Raw genomic sequence first — 18,767 nt, forward strand, 5'->3', positions numbered from 1 at the left:
TTTTCATCCATTTGGGGTCATGTTATGCCCCTCCAAAAAGATGACCTTTCTGTAATTTTCAACTTTGACCCTCCCCACTCCAGAGGTCAACTTTAGCTCCCAAAAGAATCCCATTCCCCAAGTTTGACTTCATTTCATCAATTAGAACAGGTTACAAGTCCCAAGTCATAAAATGTAAAATGATTAAAATTAAAATCACCGATCACGTTACTTTGAGGGGTCGTAGCGCCACGCGCCACCCCCTTGAGGCTAGGGAGTTGGTCGATAGCTCATTTGATAGGTATTGGAGAGCAGATGAAATGATCACTGAGCTCATTTTACTCAAAATTCAATATTTCAGGAGTTCTTGACGAAAAACTGATTTTGGGGGGCTTTGATCCACTGTATGTGTGGGGGGGGGGTTCGTCAGCTCGTGGGGTAGGGGCGGGGACTTTTATACGTTGTTCAGCATACCACCCTGGACAACATTCACCAAAAAAACCTTTGATTGCAATAATGTTTGGGTTCACCTATCTTTTTCTGCTATTTGACTGGGCTATTCAGTAGTGTTACTGGTTTTGGTTATGGTTCCGTGTTCGGGGTTTGAGTGCCTGAAAAGAAAGTATCTGCAACACGCAACAGAGCAAGCAACAAACTCTAGAGATCCCACGATGACGAGGAACGGAGGAACGAGGAACATTGGACAATAATATGCGCGGTCAGATTTAGTGAGATTTCATTCGCAGCCGCCGATCGAGATCGGGGATCGCTGTTCGGTGATCGATGATTGCATTCCACTTCTGGTCTGTTACTGGTTCGCGGACGCGGGTTTTGGTTTAGCTGTTCGGAACTTCGGTTTTGTTTTCATTTTCTGTATTTTGTTCGTTTCTGACGTGTTTTGTTATTGTTATGGAGCGTTGTTGAACAAAAGTGTAGTGTTTCTTTTTCACACTGAAAAAACAAAAATGGTAATTAGCGATGAATTTAGTGCGGATTTCGTTTTTCAACATTCGAATGTTGCTGGTGACTATAATCATGTAGCGTTTGCGTTTCTATCGTGATAAAATATGTGTTAAGTGCTTGACGCGGTTCCCGGTAACTCGATTCTTATTTTTGTCAACAGTTCCAAGATACCTACGTTTGGTTTATTTTTCCAATCGGTGCCCATCGATTTGACTCGTTAAAGTTGAAAATTTTGTTAGTTACGTATTTATACATTACTGACGAATGCGTTCGCGATGTGTCCTCCTCGGTCGCTTTCATTTCATCTCAATTTTAACGCGCCAAATTGAAAGTTGGAGCGTGAATAAATGTACAAATACTCGTATAGGTACCCGTACCTACCTACTACGTAAATCACTACCTATCCCTATAGCCAAATTATTGTCGGTAAAGAAATTCAAACCTTGTTCGAACGACAAATGTTGGGAATCAAAGTGATCGTTTGTATTTACTCGTCGTATTTTCGCATCGTACTCGTATAATCTTCGAGATCGTCGTCGCCACTTGCCCGCAAAATGGGATTCTCTTCCGTCACGTTGGAGGGTAAAGAAGCTCACGAAGCTTTACTTTCGAGGCAAGATTCGGAAATCCGACTATTAGAATTGATGAGAAGGTGTCTGGTGATGAAAGTGAAACACGACAAAGATTACGCTTCCGCCTTGAGCACAGTCGCCAGTCAAGGGCAAAAAGTCGAAAAACTCGAAGATATGAAAGAAAGTAACGTGTTCAAAGCTTGGAAAGTACTGATGGAAGAACTGGAAAACTTGGGCAAGTTGTTCAGAAGTAACGCCGATACGATCGAGAAAAAAACTCTGGATAAGCTCAATACCATCTACAATGAGAAACGCAAAGCTAAAAAACATTATCAAGACGAATATAATCGCCTTTGCCAACAATTCTCCAACGTAAGTAGGTAGTAATACTCGTATGTAAATAAGGTAAACATACTTAGTACGAGTAGGTAATTCGTAATGATAAAAAAATCAAAAATGTCGAGGATTCTGATTCTGACCACCACCAAATGTTGTGGAAACTTTCATTTTGAGTTGAAAGTCACTCAAAAAAATTTCAGTTCTAGAGGTACCTAACTATATGCCTCTAGAATGAACGGATGCTCAAAGAGGAGTAAACTTCCTCGCGTTTTTCGCTTTAGCTCCTACCCTACCCAACCCAACCCAATTTGGGAGGAATGTCCTAGTCCCTGATGATATTGAAATTCTGCCTCGACCTAAACCACTGCCATCAAAATGCAAGACCATTTTACGAATCACTCATTTTTGACGTTTTTGGTTGGGTCGTTATTGCCAATTTCAAAATACGTAGATTTTTTCGATTTTTTTTTTCATTTTTCAATCGTGTCTAAACTTTTCTACCTGGGTAGATAGGTGGTAACTACAGCTCTCTGAACTTGAATCGAGCATTGCCTTTCTTAAGGTACATTAATTGGAGACGATTTTGGCTCGGCTGCCTATATTGACCCTTTCTAACGAAAGCACAGGTACCTATACAGAAAATCTTGAAGGATGTCCGAGGTGTCCCAGTATTAAATAATTATGTGCCTGTGTTGCCTTATTTTCTCGTATTGTAATTGTACTCGTATGTAAAATGAAGTATGTGCTATGACTTACGAGGTATCAACATATTTTATGGTCGTATTCTCGTATTGTCATTGTGTGTCAATGTTAATTAATTGCGTGTTTTTCGTGCTACGACTAGTCTCCTCCTTCCTATTTTCTCTCTATACTCGGTACTCTTCTTAATTAGACGCTATTTTGTTCGATTTTTAGTGTGAAATACATTCGAAATTCAAATTTCAAAATTGCGAATTTTTGTTGAAGCATAATATAGGTACGAGTATACGAGTGGATAGAATTTGAGAGTTGAATGGTTTATATTCGTATTAGACGTCGCTAGGTATGTATTGCCAGTTCAACACGCTGGAGTTTTTCACAGTAAGTATAGTCTTTTGTTAGCTTCAACTGGAAAGAAATTTTCGTTAATAGGAAACCATTCGAGAGGTGTCCGCCTCCGATTAGAGAGGAAAACAAGTGATTTTTGGAAAAGGCGCGAACTGGAACACTCGTTACCCGAATTTCAACCGTCCAAATTGATTTTTCGATTTTTTTGAGGATTTTTGAAAATTCAAAAATGGTGTTTCCTAAAAATCTCGTGTTTTTTTTTTTTTTTTGTAAATACATGTACCTATGTACTCGTATTTACTTTCAGTTTTAGTAAAAATGATACCTAATAATTAAGTTTGAATCCGATGCCCACTTTCCTCTCCAGACCGAATTCCATCATTTTTGACCATTTTGAATCCTCTCGAGCGATTTTCGATTCCTCGAGAGTTTTAAAATTTCTCTAGAAGATGCGGAGCCTTCAAAATGGGGACAAAAATTGAAAAAACATGAAGGAACGTTGTTTGGTGGACCGAGGAAAATGTTTTGAAAGCGGGGTTACAAATATTTAGAAGGATTTTCAGAAGGATTCCGAGCAGAAACGTTTTGCAGACTACAATAATGTATTTTTCATTCTCTCCAGTTTTATGGGACTTGAATATCATTTCAGAGACCGATTGACGTTTTTTTTTTGAAAAGGGACACACAACACAAAAATGGAAAATTCTCGAATAAAAACGATACTTTTTTTCATTTGTTGATTTTTCTACTTACCTATCTGTGGAAGAGGAGGAGATGTGGGGAAAATCAAGAAACGTGGAATTATTCTTTCACGAAATCTAGCAACTCTGTGGAATGAAATAAGCGCAAAAAAGCGAAACTTGAAAATAACCCGAGTCACCCGAGGTTCCATGTCAAATGAGCTGGCTTTCAAGGTCCAGTCCTCTGATTTTGCTCAACATTTTTTTATAGGGTTCTTCGCGCTACAAAAGAAGGATAATTTTCATTCATTGACCGCCTCCAACCCACTTTGGAGTCACTGGGGTGGGGTTCGTTTTTTCCAGCAGTTGTTTCTCGCCATAATGCTACAACTTGGGGACAATCTGTTTGCCGTGTTTTAAAGAGAATTGAATGTAGTTTCAAAATTTTTTTGCAAGTGCCACAAATAAGTATCAAAAGTTATAATTTGAACTTTTTTGAAGCTCAATTCTTAAAAGTTCACCAAATTACAGAGCAATAGCTTAAAAATTTGATGAAAAACAAAAACAGAAAGCGTGCATTTTTATGATGTAGGTATTTACTGCTGCGAAGTTTTGCTGATGAGGTTCGCAAAGTTTGAGTGAGAGTTCAAAAAATGTCGAAATCGATAGTGAGCCATTAAATAGAGCAACAAATCTTTTATAAACCAGATTTTGTATGTGAAAATACGTATTTGTATGCTGATATATTTCATGCCATTTAGGTAATTGATTTTTTTTTTGCAAATTGTTGACGATAGTGCCGACTTTGGAGGGCCCGAATCAAAAAAGTGGTTTTCGTACTTCGTATTTAGCGCTTTCAATTAAGTATGTACGAGTAGGTAGTAGGTACAAATAAAACAGTATACGTATACCTATCACACGACATTTTAATTCTTTTCTCTCGCATTTTGACTCATAATTTTGGAGCTTTTTGCACGCCATGATTTCACGAATCCTATCACAAAATGTCATAAAAATGCGTGCTTCCTGGATTTAAAAAAAATTCAGAATAGGTATGACTCTGAAATTTGGCAAGCGTTTAAAAATGGAGTTTTCAAAAAAATCGCAGCTTTAAACTTTTTAAAATTTTTGGTAAATATTTTCTTACTGCTGTCGATTACCTTTGAAACGGTGCAAAGTGCAAACAGAGATGTTCTCCGAGTTGTAGCATTACCAAGAAACCAGACTCCAAAGTTCTGTATTACGACGAGAAATTTCAACGGCTAAAAAACGTCCCAGCTGTTTCAGGGGGATTGGGGGGGGGGGGGGGCAATGACGGTAACTTTTTAAGTTTCTCAAAAAAAAAAAAAAAAAAATGAGCAAAACCAGAGTTCGATCCCAATAAACCGAGTAGATTTGATATGAAATGGAGTAACCCACTTGCTGAAGCCAGAATCTTTATGATTCAAGATTTCGATCTCAACACGAATAAATTGAAAAAAAAATTCGTGTACCAAGTAGTTATACTTAGTTTTGGTGGTGCATGGTCGAAGAAAAGAACAAAACCAAAAAGGGAAAGATTAGAGAATATAATTATGATGCATTACAATTCGGTGAATAACCAGTAACTTTATGGTATTTGATAAAAAACAGTAGGGTACCTATCGTACGTAAAAGGTACACGGTTTGTTTATTTTGGACATGGGCGTTTGATGACCGCCACCTCGCAGGCCGCAGCGCCACCGCGCCATTGAGAACAGTGTCTCTGTCTTGTGTCCATCTGCCTCTGCGGATGTGCAAAAAAAAAATGCTCTGGATGTGGACGATGGCGATGGCGATGGCGATACGAATTAACTCGCAGCAAGAAGACGAACCAAGTTTTCTAGCTGACAAACGGCCCAACACAGTCGAGCTCGAGAGAGGCTGGTAATGACGAACATATTAGCTATCAGACATAAACAAGCGAGGTCACGGCCATACTTTATCAACTTACATACATATAACCTGTTGCTATTCACTAGTCAGATTGGAGTTGAGTTCTTGTTACTGCTGCGGCTGCGGCAGCGGCAGCGGCCGCGTATAGCGGTTATTAAACTTTCGGCCACGTACCATTCACCTTTTGACTGACGCTTCATCGGCTTAAGGCTTCGGCTTACTTGTAATAGGAGGACTTTTGCTTACATTACGAATTTAAGTCTTGTTTGTGAATCTGTCGAGCTTGCAATATGCATTTGCATTTATACGTATGTAGGTAGTAGGTACTAATCTCAACCTAACTCTGTTGCTGCTGTGGTATCTGTACCTATCTGATCTGTTGGGTTGGCAAACGGCGTTTCTTTCAAATAAAATATATTGTAGGTACTTTGGTAATTTACTGTGTAGGTATACCTACTCGTATTTGCAGGATATAGGAAAGGTACCATACTTATTATTAGTAGGTACATACATACACGAATATGTGTACATATATCTATACTGTAGGTAAGGTACCTGTACCTGTAAAATTGGTAGCTGGCATCAGCGCACAGCATGCAGCAATTTCGATTCGTCCGCGGTCCGCCATCGCCAGCTCCATAATAAACCTTCCTTACCCTATTGTGTCGAATGTAGATACTCGTACATGATGATTGTCTACATAAATTGAATGAGGTATTACGTATACGTACATAGGCACTCGTTGGTCGTTCCATCTTTTTTTTTTTTTTTTTTTTTTTCATTTTCCTCCTTTCTTTCTTGCCTTTTTAATAGGTATGTTCGCGTTATGTGGACTGACCTTGAAAGTTCCTAACGTCATAACCGATCCAATATCTATTGTTGATTACCGGATTTGCCACATTCGCGAGCTTGGCGTTGGCGTTGGCATAATATCAACTTGGTACAATAATGTGTGTGGTCAATAATATGTACATAGGCAATTATAATGCGTGCAATCGCGAAAAATTTGGTAATTTCATCTGCTCCTGTCCTGTGGGTCTGGAAGTTTCGAATTATACGGTGTTTGTAGTACCTGTTATGAACTTGGCAAAATGTGGATAATATTGTGAACAGACAAAATTTCTCGCGTATCCCGCAACATTCATTTCATATTTTTTCATAAATATTCCCGCCCTCTTGCCCTCGCTCTGTACCTCAAAATTCACGAAATGAAAACAAGTCTGTGCCAATTTGCAGGAAAATTATTAAACCAAATATTTAAAAAATATTGAAAAAATGCACGAAAATATACTATTACCAGATCACGTACCTATTTTAGACGCTGAATTTTATTTTCTAATTTTGAAAAAATTTTCGAAAATCAAAATCTAAATAAATTGAGGTAAGTATATATACCTACCTAAAGCTGGAATTTATTTCATACTGTACATTTTGACCTCCCAAAGTCGATTGGTGACGGTCTCAAGTCGTTTTGAAGGATCTATCGGATTCTGTGATTTTCCAGTTTTCAAAGACATCTTCGAGCTTAATTAAACTCGGAAACTGCAAAATTAGATTATTTGTTCTCACGATCGTTTTTTATGGCTCGATATCACCCCTCACCTCAGCCAATCGATTCGAAGGGGTTGAAATTAATGATATCGTTCTGTTCACACTGTCCAAAAGGGATGGATCGTTTTCATTAATTTTTTGTTCTGTGAGATGGAGGATTCATAAAAAAATTGCGAGATGATGTGACAAGGCCGCGAACATTTTTTTGGATCTTTGAGCTGCAGAAACCTCATTTGTCTAGCAAAGTTTAAAATCTTAGAATTTTTATTAAATACGTAGGTATTGAAAAAAATAGTTTTTTAAAAGAAATTTTTTCGATGATAATCGATCGTAATTTGGAACCGTTTGAAACTGAAGCCAGTGTTTCACAATTTCCACTCTTGAAAATTACCTCAAATAGCGTCTGTGAGATGGAAATTATTCTCACACGGGAGGATGTTCCAACTGGCTGAGAATTTTTTGAACTGGACAAAATTAGATCACAAATATTGTATAATTAGGTATACGAGCCTATACGAGTATTTCAGACGCTAAAATGTACTTTTGGATTTTTTCTGAATGTTTGAAAATCAAATTTTGGTCAAAAATGGGGAAAATCGAAATGTTTTAAAATTGAGATAGAAAACTCGAATTGAGATTTCCATAAAATTGTACCTATAATGAAGTTGGAAAGCTAATATTCACAGTACACCCCAATTTCAACTTGTTATCTCGACTAAAGATAGTTTCAAGCCGTTCTGGAGCCTTCGGCGACATTTTAAAAATTCCAATTTTCCAAAACAAAAAACAAAAAAAAACGGTGCCTATAAAGTTCGTCTTAATTAACTTTAGCACGTATGCTTGCGATTAGTGCTTTTTAATGACCCACTTGATCAATTACATGCCATTTTTCCAAAATTGGCGAGTTCTCGCTCGTAAATATCTAAATCGTTTCAATTTCTCAAGAGCGATTCTTTGATTCGTTTCCGGCGATTATATTATGATGAAACTTACAAACTTCGGGGTCCCTATTTTTGCACTTCATTCATTCAGTCTACAAACAACAGGCAATGAAGATTGTTTCAGTCATTCGGTGTAATTACGTATTGCTTTTTTGGAAATCTTGCTCTGTAACTTGAGTTCGTACGCCTGAGTTGGCGGGGGAGGGGGGGGAGCTAAAAATTTGGTTTAAAGAAAAGTATATCTACTCGAATATGCGATCTTGTGTCTAAAAATATTTCACTTGGTTTTGAGCATTTTGAAGATGAAAAATCTAAAAGGGTGTTTTCGTGTTCGTGAGAGGAGCCGTTTTGCCTTCGTATGTCTATGTACATTAACATTACTTACGAATTACGATACATTACTCGTATGTTTGTGACTGTGGAAGACGGAGAAATGAAAATTTAGTCGTACCATATTACTCGTATGTGGTGCCACTGCCAGTGTTGAGTATTGCCGTATTGGCTTATTCGCATTCGCACTTGACAGAAAGAAGAAACCTACGCTCACGCTGCATTCGGGTTTTTTTGAGGTGGTAAGTGTTCGAAGCGGTCCTCGCTTCTATTTCTGGAGAAGCACGCGGGTGGGCTCGGTGCTCGGTGGCTGTGGCTGTGGCTTTCGCGGAACGTCGTGTGTGGAAGCAAACTGGATCTGGGTAGTGCACCGTGCACGTGCACTGTTGACTGTACGTGTACTCTGTGATTCTACAACACCGAACACCGCGCTAACGCCAGCCCTAGCCGTAGCCATAGCCCTAGCCCTCCATAGTCCATACTGCCTTCTCGACTCGATCTATTCGACGACGTAAAAATAATTGTAAGTGTAGGTAAATGTACGATGCGAGGTACTTCGTGGGAATGATCACAAGTGATGGTCGCAGGTCGCCGCGCCCGCGCCAGCGCCGATTCAGACGACACTCTCGGCAAACAAAATCCACCTCGAAGGAGAGGGACAACCTGTACAATATACATATACATACATACATACTTATAAGTAATTCATCTTCGCATTTGATCTTTTTTGAAATAGCTAGTCTGTTTCTATGGTTTGAGAATTTTCATATTTCACGTGATAATGAAACTTACGTTAGGGATAGGTACTCGAACAATAAACACACCTTAACCAGGCATTAGGCAATAGGGCAATAGTGACTACCATCCACTCTTTTCTGTAACTAAAGTGTAAAGCTACACAGAATTGGCTCTGCTCTGCTGTAGTTTTGAGCCTTCATTTCATTTCCAGTCTTTTACGTATGACGCCACACGAGGTGTGCTACACTTGTTTCGTATACGAGTACCTATGTACCCTATATCTCAGCTTCCTTACTAACCAAACTTCTTCACTCGTTTGTTCCAAGTTCGGGTTGAATAATGCTCGACCAAGACGACCATCATCCTCCTCCTCCTCATCATCATCGTCGTTATTGTTACTGTTGTTTAGAAGTCTCGCTCGAGTATGTGGTACTGGTGTGTCTAATGGTAATAGCATCTAATATTCAGCTTACATGCGCTATGCGCTCGCTCATATTGTTATTGTTGTACCTGTAACTACCTGTACCTGTGTAAGTGTGTATTTTTACGCAAAAATTACAAGTTACTCTTACTCATTCTCCAATCTCCATCTACCTAACCTACCTATCAAGTAGGCATCTCTCTCTGCTTGTCTGTCCATTTTCGCTGGTGAGTGCTGATTGGGGGCTGGTGACTGGTGAGTCATCTTCGGACATTAGATTTTTGTTTTCATCTGTAATAACACGGATAGATTTAGGTTCCTACTTCCTATACCTACTCGTATGCTGTATGGCACGGCCTACTGTGCTTAGGCATAATTACTCGTATCATCTGCCCAGTACCCATATTATGATTAACTGACCAATATTTGATACGATATCGAGCGATTTATTTTAATCTCACGTGGCTGGGCAAATATGTGATCGATTTAATTTAAATTAGGTATAGGTAAACGCATCTTTCTGCATTGTATTTGTATTTCCAAACTTTTACATTTTTATCGGAACAAATTTCAAATTTCGCAATTTCCCAGTAGATTTACTCATAGCACGATTTTCAACGATTTCCGGATGTTAATATACGAATACTCCGCATATACCTACTTATTTAGGTACCTATTAAGTTATATACCTTGGTAGCTTTAGCTATTAATAGCCAATTGACTAAATTTAAACTGTTCGAATCAATTTACATTTAGTTTTGATCAATTGTCATTTTTTGCAGTTGTCTGAAGAGGTGATGAAGAAAAAATCCGATTACTTCAGATACTTGGACGAATACCGATTGCTGAGGTCTAGATTTGAGAAACAATACTTCGAATGTGAGTTTTCAGTTATTATGTAGGTACCTATAAATTATTTAAAAGTACGTGGTGGGGAGTAGGGACTGAGCACCTATTTTTTTAAGGTAGGTACTCGCAGATGAGATGGAATCCATGACCAGTCAATCTATTGCCCACCACTCCAAACAGCTCGCAAGGAATATATCCCAACTAGAAGAACGATTTTTGAACTTGACAAAACTAAATCGAAAGTGCATGCAAAAATACAACATCGGCCAACATTTTTCAATTTTTGGCGAATTTTTGATGGTAGGTAGAAGTAGAAGTACAGACTTTGAGAGACGAAAATGAAAAAAACAAAACTCAAAATTTCACCAAACTGTATCTATTAGAAGGCAAAAATTTAGTACGTCACCAATTTCAGATTTGATTTTTAAAAATACAAATTTGACTCATTTTCTGAGAGAAAAAAAAAACAAATTTGATGAAATTGTGATTGAAATTACGCTCAAGAGTGGCCCGAAACGACCAACAATCGATTCAGGGCGCCAAATAAGGCGTAAATTGAATTTCACATTTTTACCTTTCTACTAGGAGATAATTTCATCAGATTTCTATATTTAAAAAAAAAAAAAATTGGGTCAAGTTTGAGTTTGAAAAAAAAACAACATCAAAAATCGAAAAATTGAATTCAGCTCTCGAAGTTCATCCTGATGGTACGTTTCGGATGCTCCCGTGAATTTTTTCTATTCGGGCGATAAATGTCTCTGCCGGTTACGAAATCTTCCTTTTTAGATGATCATCTCGAATATGAATGCCAAATTATGTAAACAAATTACCTACCTATTTATCATGTGCATTTCAGTTGGAAGAAGTGGCAAAGACGTGCGCGAAAAATGTCAAAAAGCCTGCAGAAAGCTGCATCAAGTGCACAACGAATATGTTTTATTAATCGCCGATGCTCAAGAAACGCGACAAGATTTTAATACCATTTTATTACCGTGCCTGCTGGAGCAACAACAATCCGTGTTTCAAGATTTAATGTGCACATGGTGAGCCATCCGAATAAAATACTTTTTCAAAAGAAACAGACAGTACCTACGAGTAGGTATTTGAAATAATGATTCGATGACTCGAGTACATTTTTAATAGCTTTCTAAAAATAAAATTCAGCGCCTACCATTCTACCGACTCGAAATTAAACGTATTCGCGACTTTTTCGATCGATTTAGTCGAAACGCTTTCGTTGATGCCGAATCAAATCGTCGTCGTGTCTAAGATGAATGAGCGAAATTTAAAACTCTGCTGGAGACTCCTGACTCTAGAACAACTTCGAACAAAGATTAAAAAATTAATCGTAATTCCAAATTTTCCTTTTTTTTTTTTTTTTTTTTTTTTTTAATTTAATCGGTGTGTTTTTCAACAGAATTTTTAAAAACTGGAACATTCAAAAATCTACTAGAGACTTCAGGATGACATAATATGATAGCTTACATTTTAAATTCCATCTAATTTGAGTACAATTTTCATGTTATTCGATGACCAAATTTGCGTTTTTAAAAAATTCTCAAAATTTAAAAAACCAATTCAGCGCTTAAATTTTGTACGGTACCTACTCTGTTTTAAAATGTTGTTTCAAGTTTTTAAAAAAATATTTTAAGCCAAATTTTCCATCCGTTGAGTTTTTTTTTTTTTTTTTTTTTTTTTTAAATTAATCAGAGAGTAAAATTTGATGTAATTTCAAGTAGGTAGTCTTAAACAGGCTGTAATTAGCTACAATGTTGTTGTTATTGTTTTTTTTTTTTTAAGAAAAAGGAAGGTGTGACTGATGAATAATTTTGACTAAAATACACGATACGAGAATTCGTAAGTTTGTGAGCGCATTTTACGTATGTATGTGTATGAGTATGTAGTATGTACAATACAAGGTGACCGCATCGGGCATCGACGTAATCAGCTGTGTGCGCCACAACCCGCGATGATATTTTTAAATTTCGAATTACGAGTCGAGCTCGTTTTTTCTCTATTTTTTTTTATCGCTTGTTGAAACTTATTTGGAACGAAGTAAACGCATCTCAGCATCTGCTCCGACTATTACGTGTACAGGATGCAATCTAAAAATTAAAATAATCAAAATAGTTTATTAGGTACATACAAAGTTTTCACGCTTGGAAATATCGCTATTGGTTTGGGGGAAAAAATGTTCATTATTTAACATTCGTCATTTTTCAATTGTCAATATTTTTTAACCTTAGTCGCGTAAATTTTTCTATTTTTCACCACCGTTTGAAATTTTTGAAAAAAAATGTTTTTTTCTCTTCGTGAAAATGGGTTTAGGTGTATCTAATTCAGCGCAATTTCCTCTTATTCATTTTTACGTACAAATGTGTAAGGTATTCTATATTATGTACCTACATTTTACAGGCAAACGCTGCTAAAAGAATTAGTTCAGTGTTGGAATGTGCCAGCGGCGCAGTTTGCAGAATGTTGTAATAACGCTGAGAACGCTATTAATAACATTAAACCACCACTGGAATACAAAATGTTAATCAACGAACAGAAGTACGAGCCGATTCGATAAATTAAATTTTCGCACTCGCTTAGATAATCGCTTTATTTTTGTTGTTTTTTTCCTCGTCGTTTTAGCTGCAGTGTTGCAAATTCGACGAATGAAAACGAAGACTTCACATTCGACAATCGTTTGGTCGAAGATACAACCGGAAAATTGTTACCAAATCAGCTAACTGTTGATAACTTGACCGTCGAGTGGTTGAAGAAAAAAGCTAACGAATTGGAAATGACGTTGAAAGAGTGCCAAAACAGTCTGAATGCCAGTAAGGATAACAAGTAAGAGTCGACAATGTGCTACCTACATACTTTGTGTATCGTATAGGTATGGTACCTATATAGAGTTTGAGTTCGGCAGCAACAGTTTCAGTAACAGCTAGATAGTGTGTGAGAAGGGACTCTTTTCTCTAGACCTAGACACTCGTATTTTTGATCTTTCTGTCAAATTTATGAGCAGCTGATTAGTGAGAAAAGAATTTATTGAAAATATAAGAAAAAATTAGAAAAAGATGAAAAAAATTCACAAGCAGGGAAAGTTTCGTTGTTTCGTACATATTGTATACATAGGTACATGTAGGCACAGGAAAGTAGATACATACATATAAGGTATCTACGTACATATTTCAATATTCCCAAACTTCCTTAAAGATTTTCGGGAACGTCAAGTGTCAATTCAAATTTGATTTTATGATGCAATCGTTCTAACCACTTTCGCTTCTTTCATATTTTGTTTTTGAACCAAAAATTTTAATTTTTTTGTAATTGATGGATAATACAAAAATAACCTATAAACCCTCTCTATTTCAACGTTAATAAATAAAAAAAACTTTCACCGGCTCGAATCTAATTTTTATGCAATTTTATGTGAATTTTGATGAAATCTCATCTGTGTAATGATTTTTGTAATAAGGTTGCGAGAAATTTTCAGAAATGACGTTCTTCCGCTTTTATAAGCTCATACGAAAAAAATTCAACTAAAAAAAATCTTTTTTGGTAGGAATTTCACATTTTTTTTTCAACATTTTTCTTACTCAAGTACATATTATATCTGGGTAATTTATAGAGCTATGGATGAAAAATCAAAATGTTGGCCGTTTTGAGCCTTCAAAAATGGACAAGATGTATGGTACCTACTGAAATCTTATGCACAGAACTAGGAATAGAAAAGTTCGAGAATATTGAAATACTCGTACGTATACGGGCCACTGGCCCTTCCTGCGAACTCATTTCAGGTTCAGATCTAAGAAGTCTTTTCTATTTTGTGTTTTTATTCTATATCGAGTAAAACATAGAATATCACCTATTTATATACTTATACCTACGAATTGTTTTCACGCGAACAGCGAGCCGAGTTCTTCGACTCATTCTTAATGTTATGCGAGTAGAAAGAATGTGTAGCGGTTAGTGTTACAATGAGTCATCTCACTCGCGCGAACTCATGAACGACAAGGTGCTACCTGTAGCCAAAGCTATACTATACGTATACAATATACATTTGTGTGTGTACTTATAATTAACTTCATATCAGGTGATAATTTTCATCACGAGTGCGACGTTCGATATCGATTCGATACCCATTATTTCCTAAATACTGTAGGAACACTTAATTTATTTCGTTTTGGTTAGGAACCTACTACCTAATACCTATACACTAACACTAACTTGTATATTTCTTACCTCTATTTGCAGTACGGCCACCGCTGCTGTTACCCATAATTTAACCATTTCCGAACTTCGTAGCAAAGAACGTAAATTAATTCGCCAAATAGAAGTGATTCGAAAAGCTTTATCGGATACCGGTTGCGAAGAACTACCCAACGGTTGCGATTTGGATAATTCTTTCGAACAAAATAACGATATTCAGGTCAGTTTTTTCGAATGTCGACGCGACGCAGCGTAACGAGCAGCGAGCCAGCGCAGCGACTCATACTCGATTTTACTGGTTCGTTACAGCCTTTGAACAGGTGTTTGAAACGCGCTTCTTTATCGTCCCTGCATCAGAATTCGTCGTCGATATCGCCTACGTCGCAGATCAGCATTGTCGATAAATTATGGAAACCTTTTCGCCGGAAATCGGCTCCGAATTCGCCAGAAATGGAGTCGCGCAGTGTCCACGGAAGCGCCAACGAACAGCCTAGTTCAGGAGTACGTACCTACTACCATACCTATTGACCATTGACCGTGGGCTGTTTTTCAATGCGAATACCAATGTTTGAATCTTCTTTACTGTTTATGTACGAGTACTCTAATCTCTTTTCTAACCAGAATAGATATTTGCGCTTTCTGTATCGCGTATGTGCGAATAACGAACTGTGTACCTCTGCCTTGCTAATAAGACTAATACATACGACCTCTCCGATGCGAAATAAGTGGTATGTGTCATCGGGTAAAAAATACGAGTATACTGCAATTTCGCCGTTTACACCGCTTTCGTATTTGTAAAAATATCTGCATTAGCATTAGGTATTGTAGCACACCTCGCACGATCTCTAGATTACAAATCACATAATTATGTATAGCCAGATAGCCTACCTATCACCCAAAAAAATCATACAAAAATTCAACGAGCAGCATGAGCTAACGAAAGGAGTCGCAGTTTATTTTCTCAAATTAATACTTACCCATACCTTGGACATTTGCGGTACCCTTCTCACCAGTTGATCGCCGATGAATGGCTAATTCTTTCAGAAATTTACTCGACAACGGTTTTCAAGTTCGTCTATGAATCGGCTGGGAGAGGAATTGGTGTACCTAATATTATTTAGGTATGTTTGAAAAAAAAAAAAACAAAAAAAACATGGTAGTAATTCCTCTTTAATTTTTTCCAACATTTTCAACGTCGCGCTTCCTGCAAAATCACAATGCAGTTTATTAGGTACCTATATTAATTCGGTGTTGCATTCGTTAATAATGCTTATACAAAATGCAACATGTATATGGCTGTTTACAATACCTACATCTTAATCATAAGTACAGCATGTAAATTTATATAGATATTGACGCTTGCTTACCTACCTACCTACCGTAATTTGACTGCTTAATAATGAATACGTATACCTTACCTACGATATTCGAATTACCTAATTGATTTTTTTCACGAATGTATTCAACAGTTAGGTTCTTCGATGAGATCTTTAGTGGACGAAGAATGGTTTCACGGTGTACTGCCTCGAGACGAAGTAGTTCGATTGCTTCGCGCCGAAGGTGATTTCTTAGTTCGAGAGACGGTGCGAAATGATGAAAATCAGGCTGTCTTGTCCGTTTTGTGGGGCGGACGTGATAAGCATTTCATTGTACAAACAACTTGCGACGTGAGTAACCACAACGAAATTCATTATACTTAATTCAAGCTATGAAACCGTACCTAGCCACCTAGGTTCGGTACCTCTACCTACGTGTACGTACATTGCGAATTACGTGCGTTTATTAATTATTATTCGCATTCGCAGGGTGAATACAGATTCGAAGGACCGTCCTTCCCGACGATACAAGAATTAATCAATTTCCAATACCATAACGGAATAGCAGTTACGAATCGTTCGGGCGCTATACTCAAAAGACCAATACAGAGAGAGCGATGGGAATTGAATAACGACGATGTTCATAAATTACAAAAAATAGGCAAAGTGCGTTAGGCCGATGGCCGATGTCATCTAGAGGTTCGAGTACCTACCTTATACTTGACTAATTAATTCCGCTTTCGATTTCCAGGGTAATTTCGGCGACGTGTACAAAGCTATTTTACTTTCGAGTAACGAAGAAGTGGCGGTAAAGACATGTCGAGTCACCGTTCCGGACGAATATAAGAAAAAATTTCTACGCGAAGGACGTATTCTAAAACAGTACGATCATCCGAATATTGTGAAATTTATCGGTATCTGCGTTCAGAAGCAACCAATCATGATTGTGATGGAGTTGGTACCAGGTTGGTATTTCCTTGTAAATCGCATATTAACACATTATTATTTGTACCTTCCTTATTAATTATCGAATAGGTAGGTAGGTAGATAAGTAATAAGACGCCCGGAACTGGTGCTAATTCGTTATACACACCTTCTAGGCGGCAGTCTACTAACGTTTCTAAGAAAAAATTCCACATCTTTGTCGAGTTTGCAATTGCTGAAAATGTGTCGCGACACCGCAGCCGGTATGTGTTATCTAGAGAGCAAAAATTGCATTCACAGGGACTTGGCTGCCAGAAATTGTCTAGTCGGTAAAAATAACACCGTCAAGATATCGGATTTCGGTATGTCGCGCGAAGAAGAAGAATACATCGTATCCGACGGTATGAAACAAATTCCTATCAAATGGACTGCTCCGGAAGCTCTAAACTTTGGTAAGAAATCGTCGATTCTTCGGTAACAAATCTATCACAATAGGTATACCTACTCATTAGTGCATTATTATTATTAGTATTTCTATTTAAAAAATTTCATAGGGAAATATACTTCACTGTGCGACGTCTGGAGTTACGGAATTTTAACGTGGGAAATATTTTCAAGAGGTGAAAATCCTTACCCAGGCATGAGTAATTCCGAAGCTAGAGAAAAAATTGATTCCGGTACGTATGTTATATTATATTTTCGTGTAACCACCTACCATTCGTGTTTTTTTTTTTTTGACGTAATGCAATAAAAATGTTTCGCTTTGTACGTAGGTTATCGTTTGCCAGCTCCTGAAGGAACTCCTGACGAAATGTACAGCTTGATGAAGAATTGCTGGCAATACGAGCCCGAAAACAGGCCACACTTCGACGATATTCTAAGAATTGTGGAAGTGCTAACCGATGCGTATTCTTAAACAATTAATACCTACGGACGTTCAAATACTCGGGCGATTTTCTTTCATTTATGTGATGTGATACTCGTACATATTTTGAACTCGAACACGATTCACTGCAGTGAAACATACTCAAAATATGTGTGCAAGGCAGTTGAACGTGGCCGTGGTAGCAGTATATTTTTTATGTATGTGTATGTACTACCTGTACCTAGATCTATACCTACCCTATTACATTGTTCCATACGTAATACGCATTTTTATACGAATTAGTGATTGTATTGTAAGTTATAAAATGGTACGTGATAGTGTTCATTTTTCAACTAAGTAGGCTTACTTGTTTTCCCTCTATCATCTACCTATAACATGTCTTTTATTGTAGACTACGTTGATTTACGATTCATCGTTATTTAGGTAATTAAGTATTTAAATGTGCTCGTCTTTACTCTCGTTAGGTATTCGTACTCGTATTATTACATTACCTATACTCATTACGCAATACGCATTTTGTACTCTCGTTCTCGTACTCGTACTTACAATTAACCGACAGTCTTTCATTATTTTTTAGTCAATAATAATTGTTACGATTTTATTATTATGTACTTATATACCTAGGTATCCTATAGCAATACCTGATTTTTCTTTGTTTGCTACATAAGTATGTACTCGTATTTACGTATGTAGGTACAATTAATTTAACGATTATAGTGCCGTATTATTTTCTTTTTACTTTCTTTTGTACGGTTAAATTAGTATATTTGAACATCTGCGATGAATTACCATCAACAAATTGGTGAAATACGTAAATGATCCTTCGTATTTTCGTTGCACTGTTTTTCGAAAATTTTCTATCGCGTTTAAGTTTACATTTTTCATAATTACCTATCAATCGTCGCGTTATTAAAATTTATTTTATACTTACGTTGACTTTTATTGTTAAGTTTATATTTTATAATAGTTACAGGTGACTTTATTTCGAGACATAACGATGCCATTCAATAAAATTACGAGAAGTCAAATGATTAATTTGGGTAAGCCATGTTCAGTAATGAGAAAATTCGTTAAATTCATTAAAATTCGTTTGTTATTTAATAGTTGCGAAAAT

The 18,767-nt window shown here is 37.1% G+C and overlaps 1 protein-coding gene across 2 annotated transcripts; it reads left to right on the plus strand.

Annotated features, from left to right (window-relative positions):
- Positions 1 to 722: 722 nt before the first annotated feature.
- Positions 723 to 18,583, plus strand: LOC135843752 (tyrosine-protein kinase Fer-like). 2 transcript variants are annotated; one of them, XM_065361756.1, is made up of 13 exons: positions 723 to 1,886; positions 10,258 to 10,354; positions 11,181 to 11,367; positions 12,740 to 12,877; positions 12,962 to 13,162; positions 14,573 to 14,747; positions 14,837 to 15,028; positions 15,997 to 16,194; positions 16,333 to 16,509; positions 16,595 to 16,808; positions 16,944 to 17,219; positions 17,322 to 17,444; positions 17,541 to 18,583. In XM_065361756.1, exons 1-13 carry the CDS (start codon positions 1,497 to 1,499, stop codon positions 17,681 to 17,683), a joined length of 2,511 nt encoding a protein of 836 aa, XP_065217828.1. In that variant the 5' UTR covers positions 723 to 1,496; the 3' UTR covers positions 17,684 to 18,583. The 2 variants fall into 2 exon arrangements, with proteins under 2 accessions (XP_065217828.1, XP_065217837.1); XM_065361765.1 differs by lacking the exons at positions 723 to 1,886; positions 10,258 to 10,354; positions 11,181 to 11,367; ... (1 more) ...; positions 12,962 to 13,162; positions 14,573 to 14,747 and having other exon boundaries at positions 14,996 to 15,117.
- The last annotated feature ends 184 nt before the right edge of the window (positions 18,584 to 18,767 follow it).

The sequence above is a fragment of the Planococcus citri genome, chromosome 1, assembly GCF_950023065.1.
Source record: "Planococcus citri chromosome 1, ihPlaCitr1.1, whole genome shotgun sequence".
Taxonomy (NCBI): Eukaryota; Metazoa; Arthropoda; class Insecta; order Hemiptera; family Pseudococcidae; genus Planococcus; species Planococcus citri.

Bases quoted from the DNA above. Each gene is read 5' to 3' on its own strand.
- LOC135843752 (XM_065361756.1), top strand. From the start codon at position 1,497: ATGGGATTCTCTTCCGTCACGTTGGAGGGTAAAGAAGCTCACGAAGCT. The intron at 10,355-11,180 runs GTGAGTTTTCAG...TGTGCATTTCAG, and splicing joins TGAGAAACAATACTTCGAAT to TTGGAAGAAGTGGCAAAGAC. The intron at 16,510-16,594 runs GTGCGTTAGGCC...TTCGATTTCCAG, and splicing joins AATTACAAAAAATAGGCAAA to GGTAATTTCGGCGACGTGTA.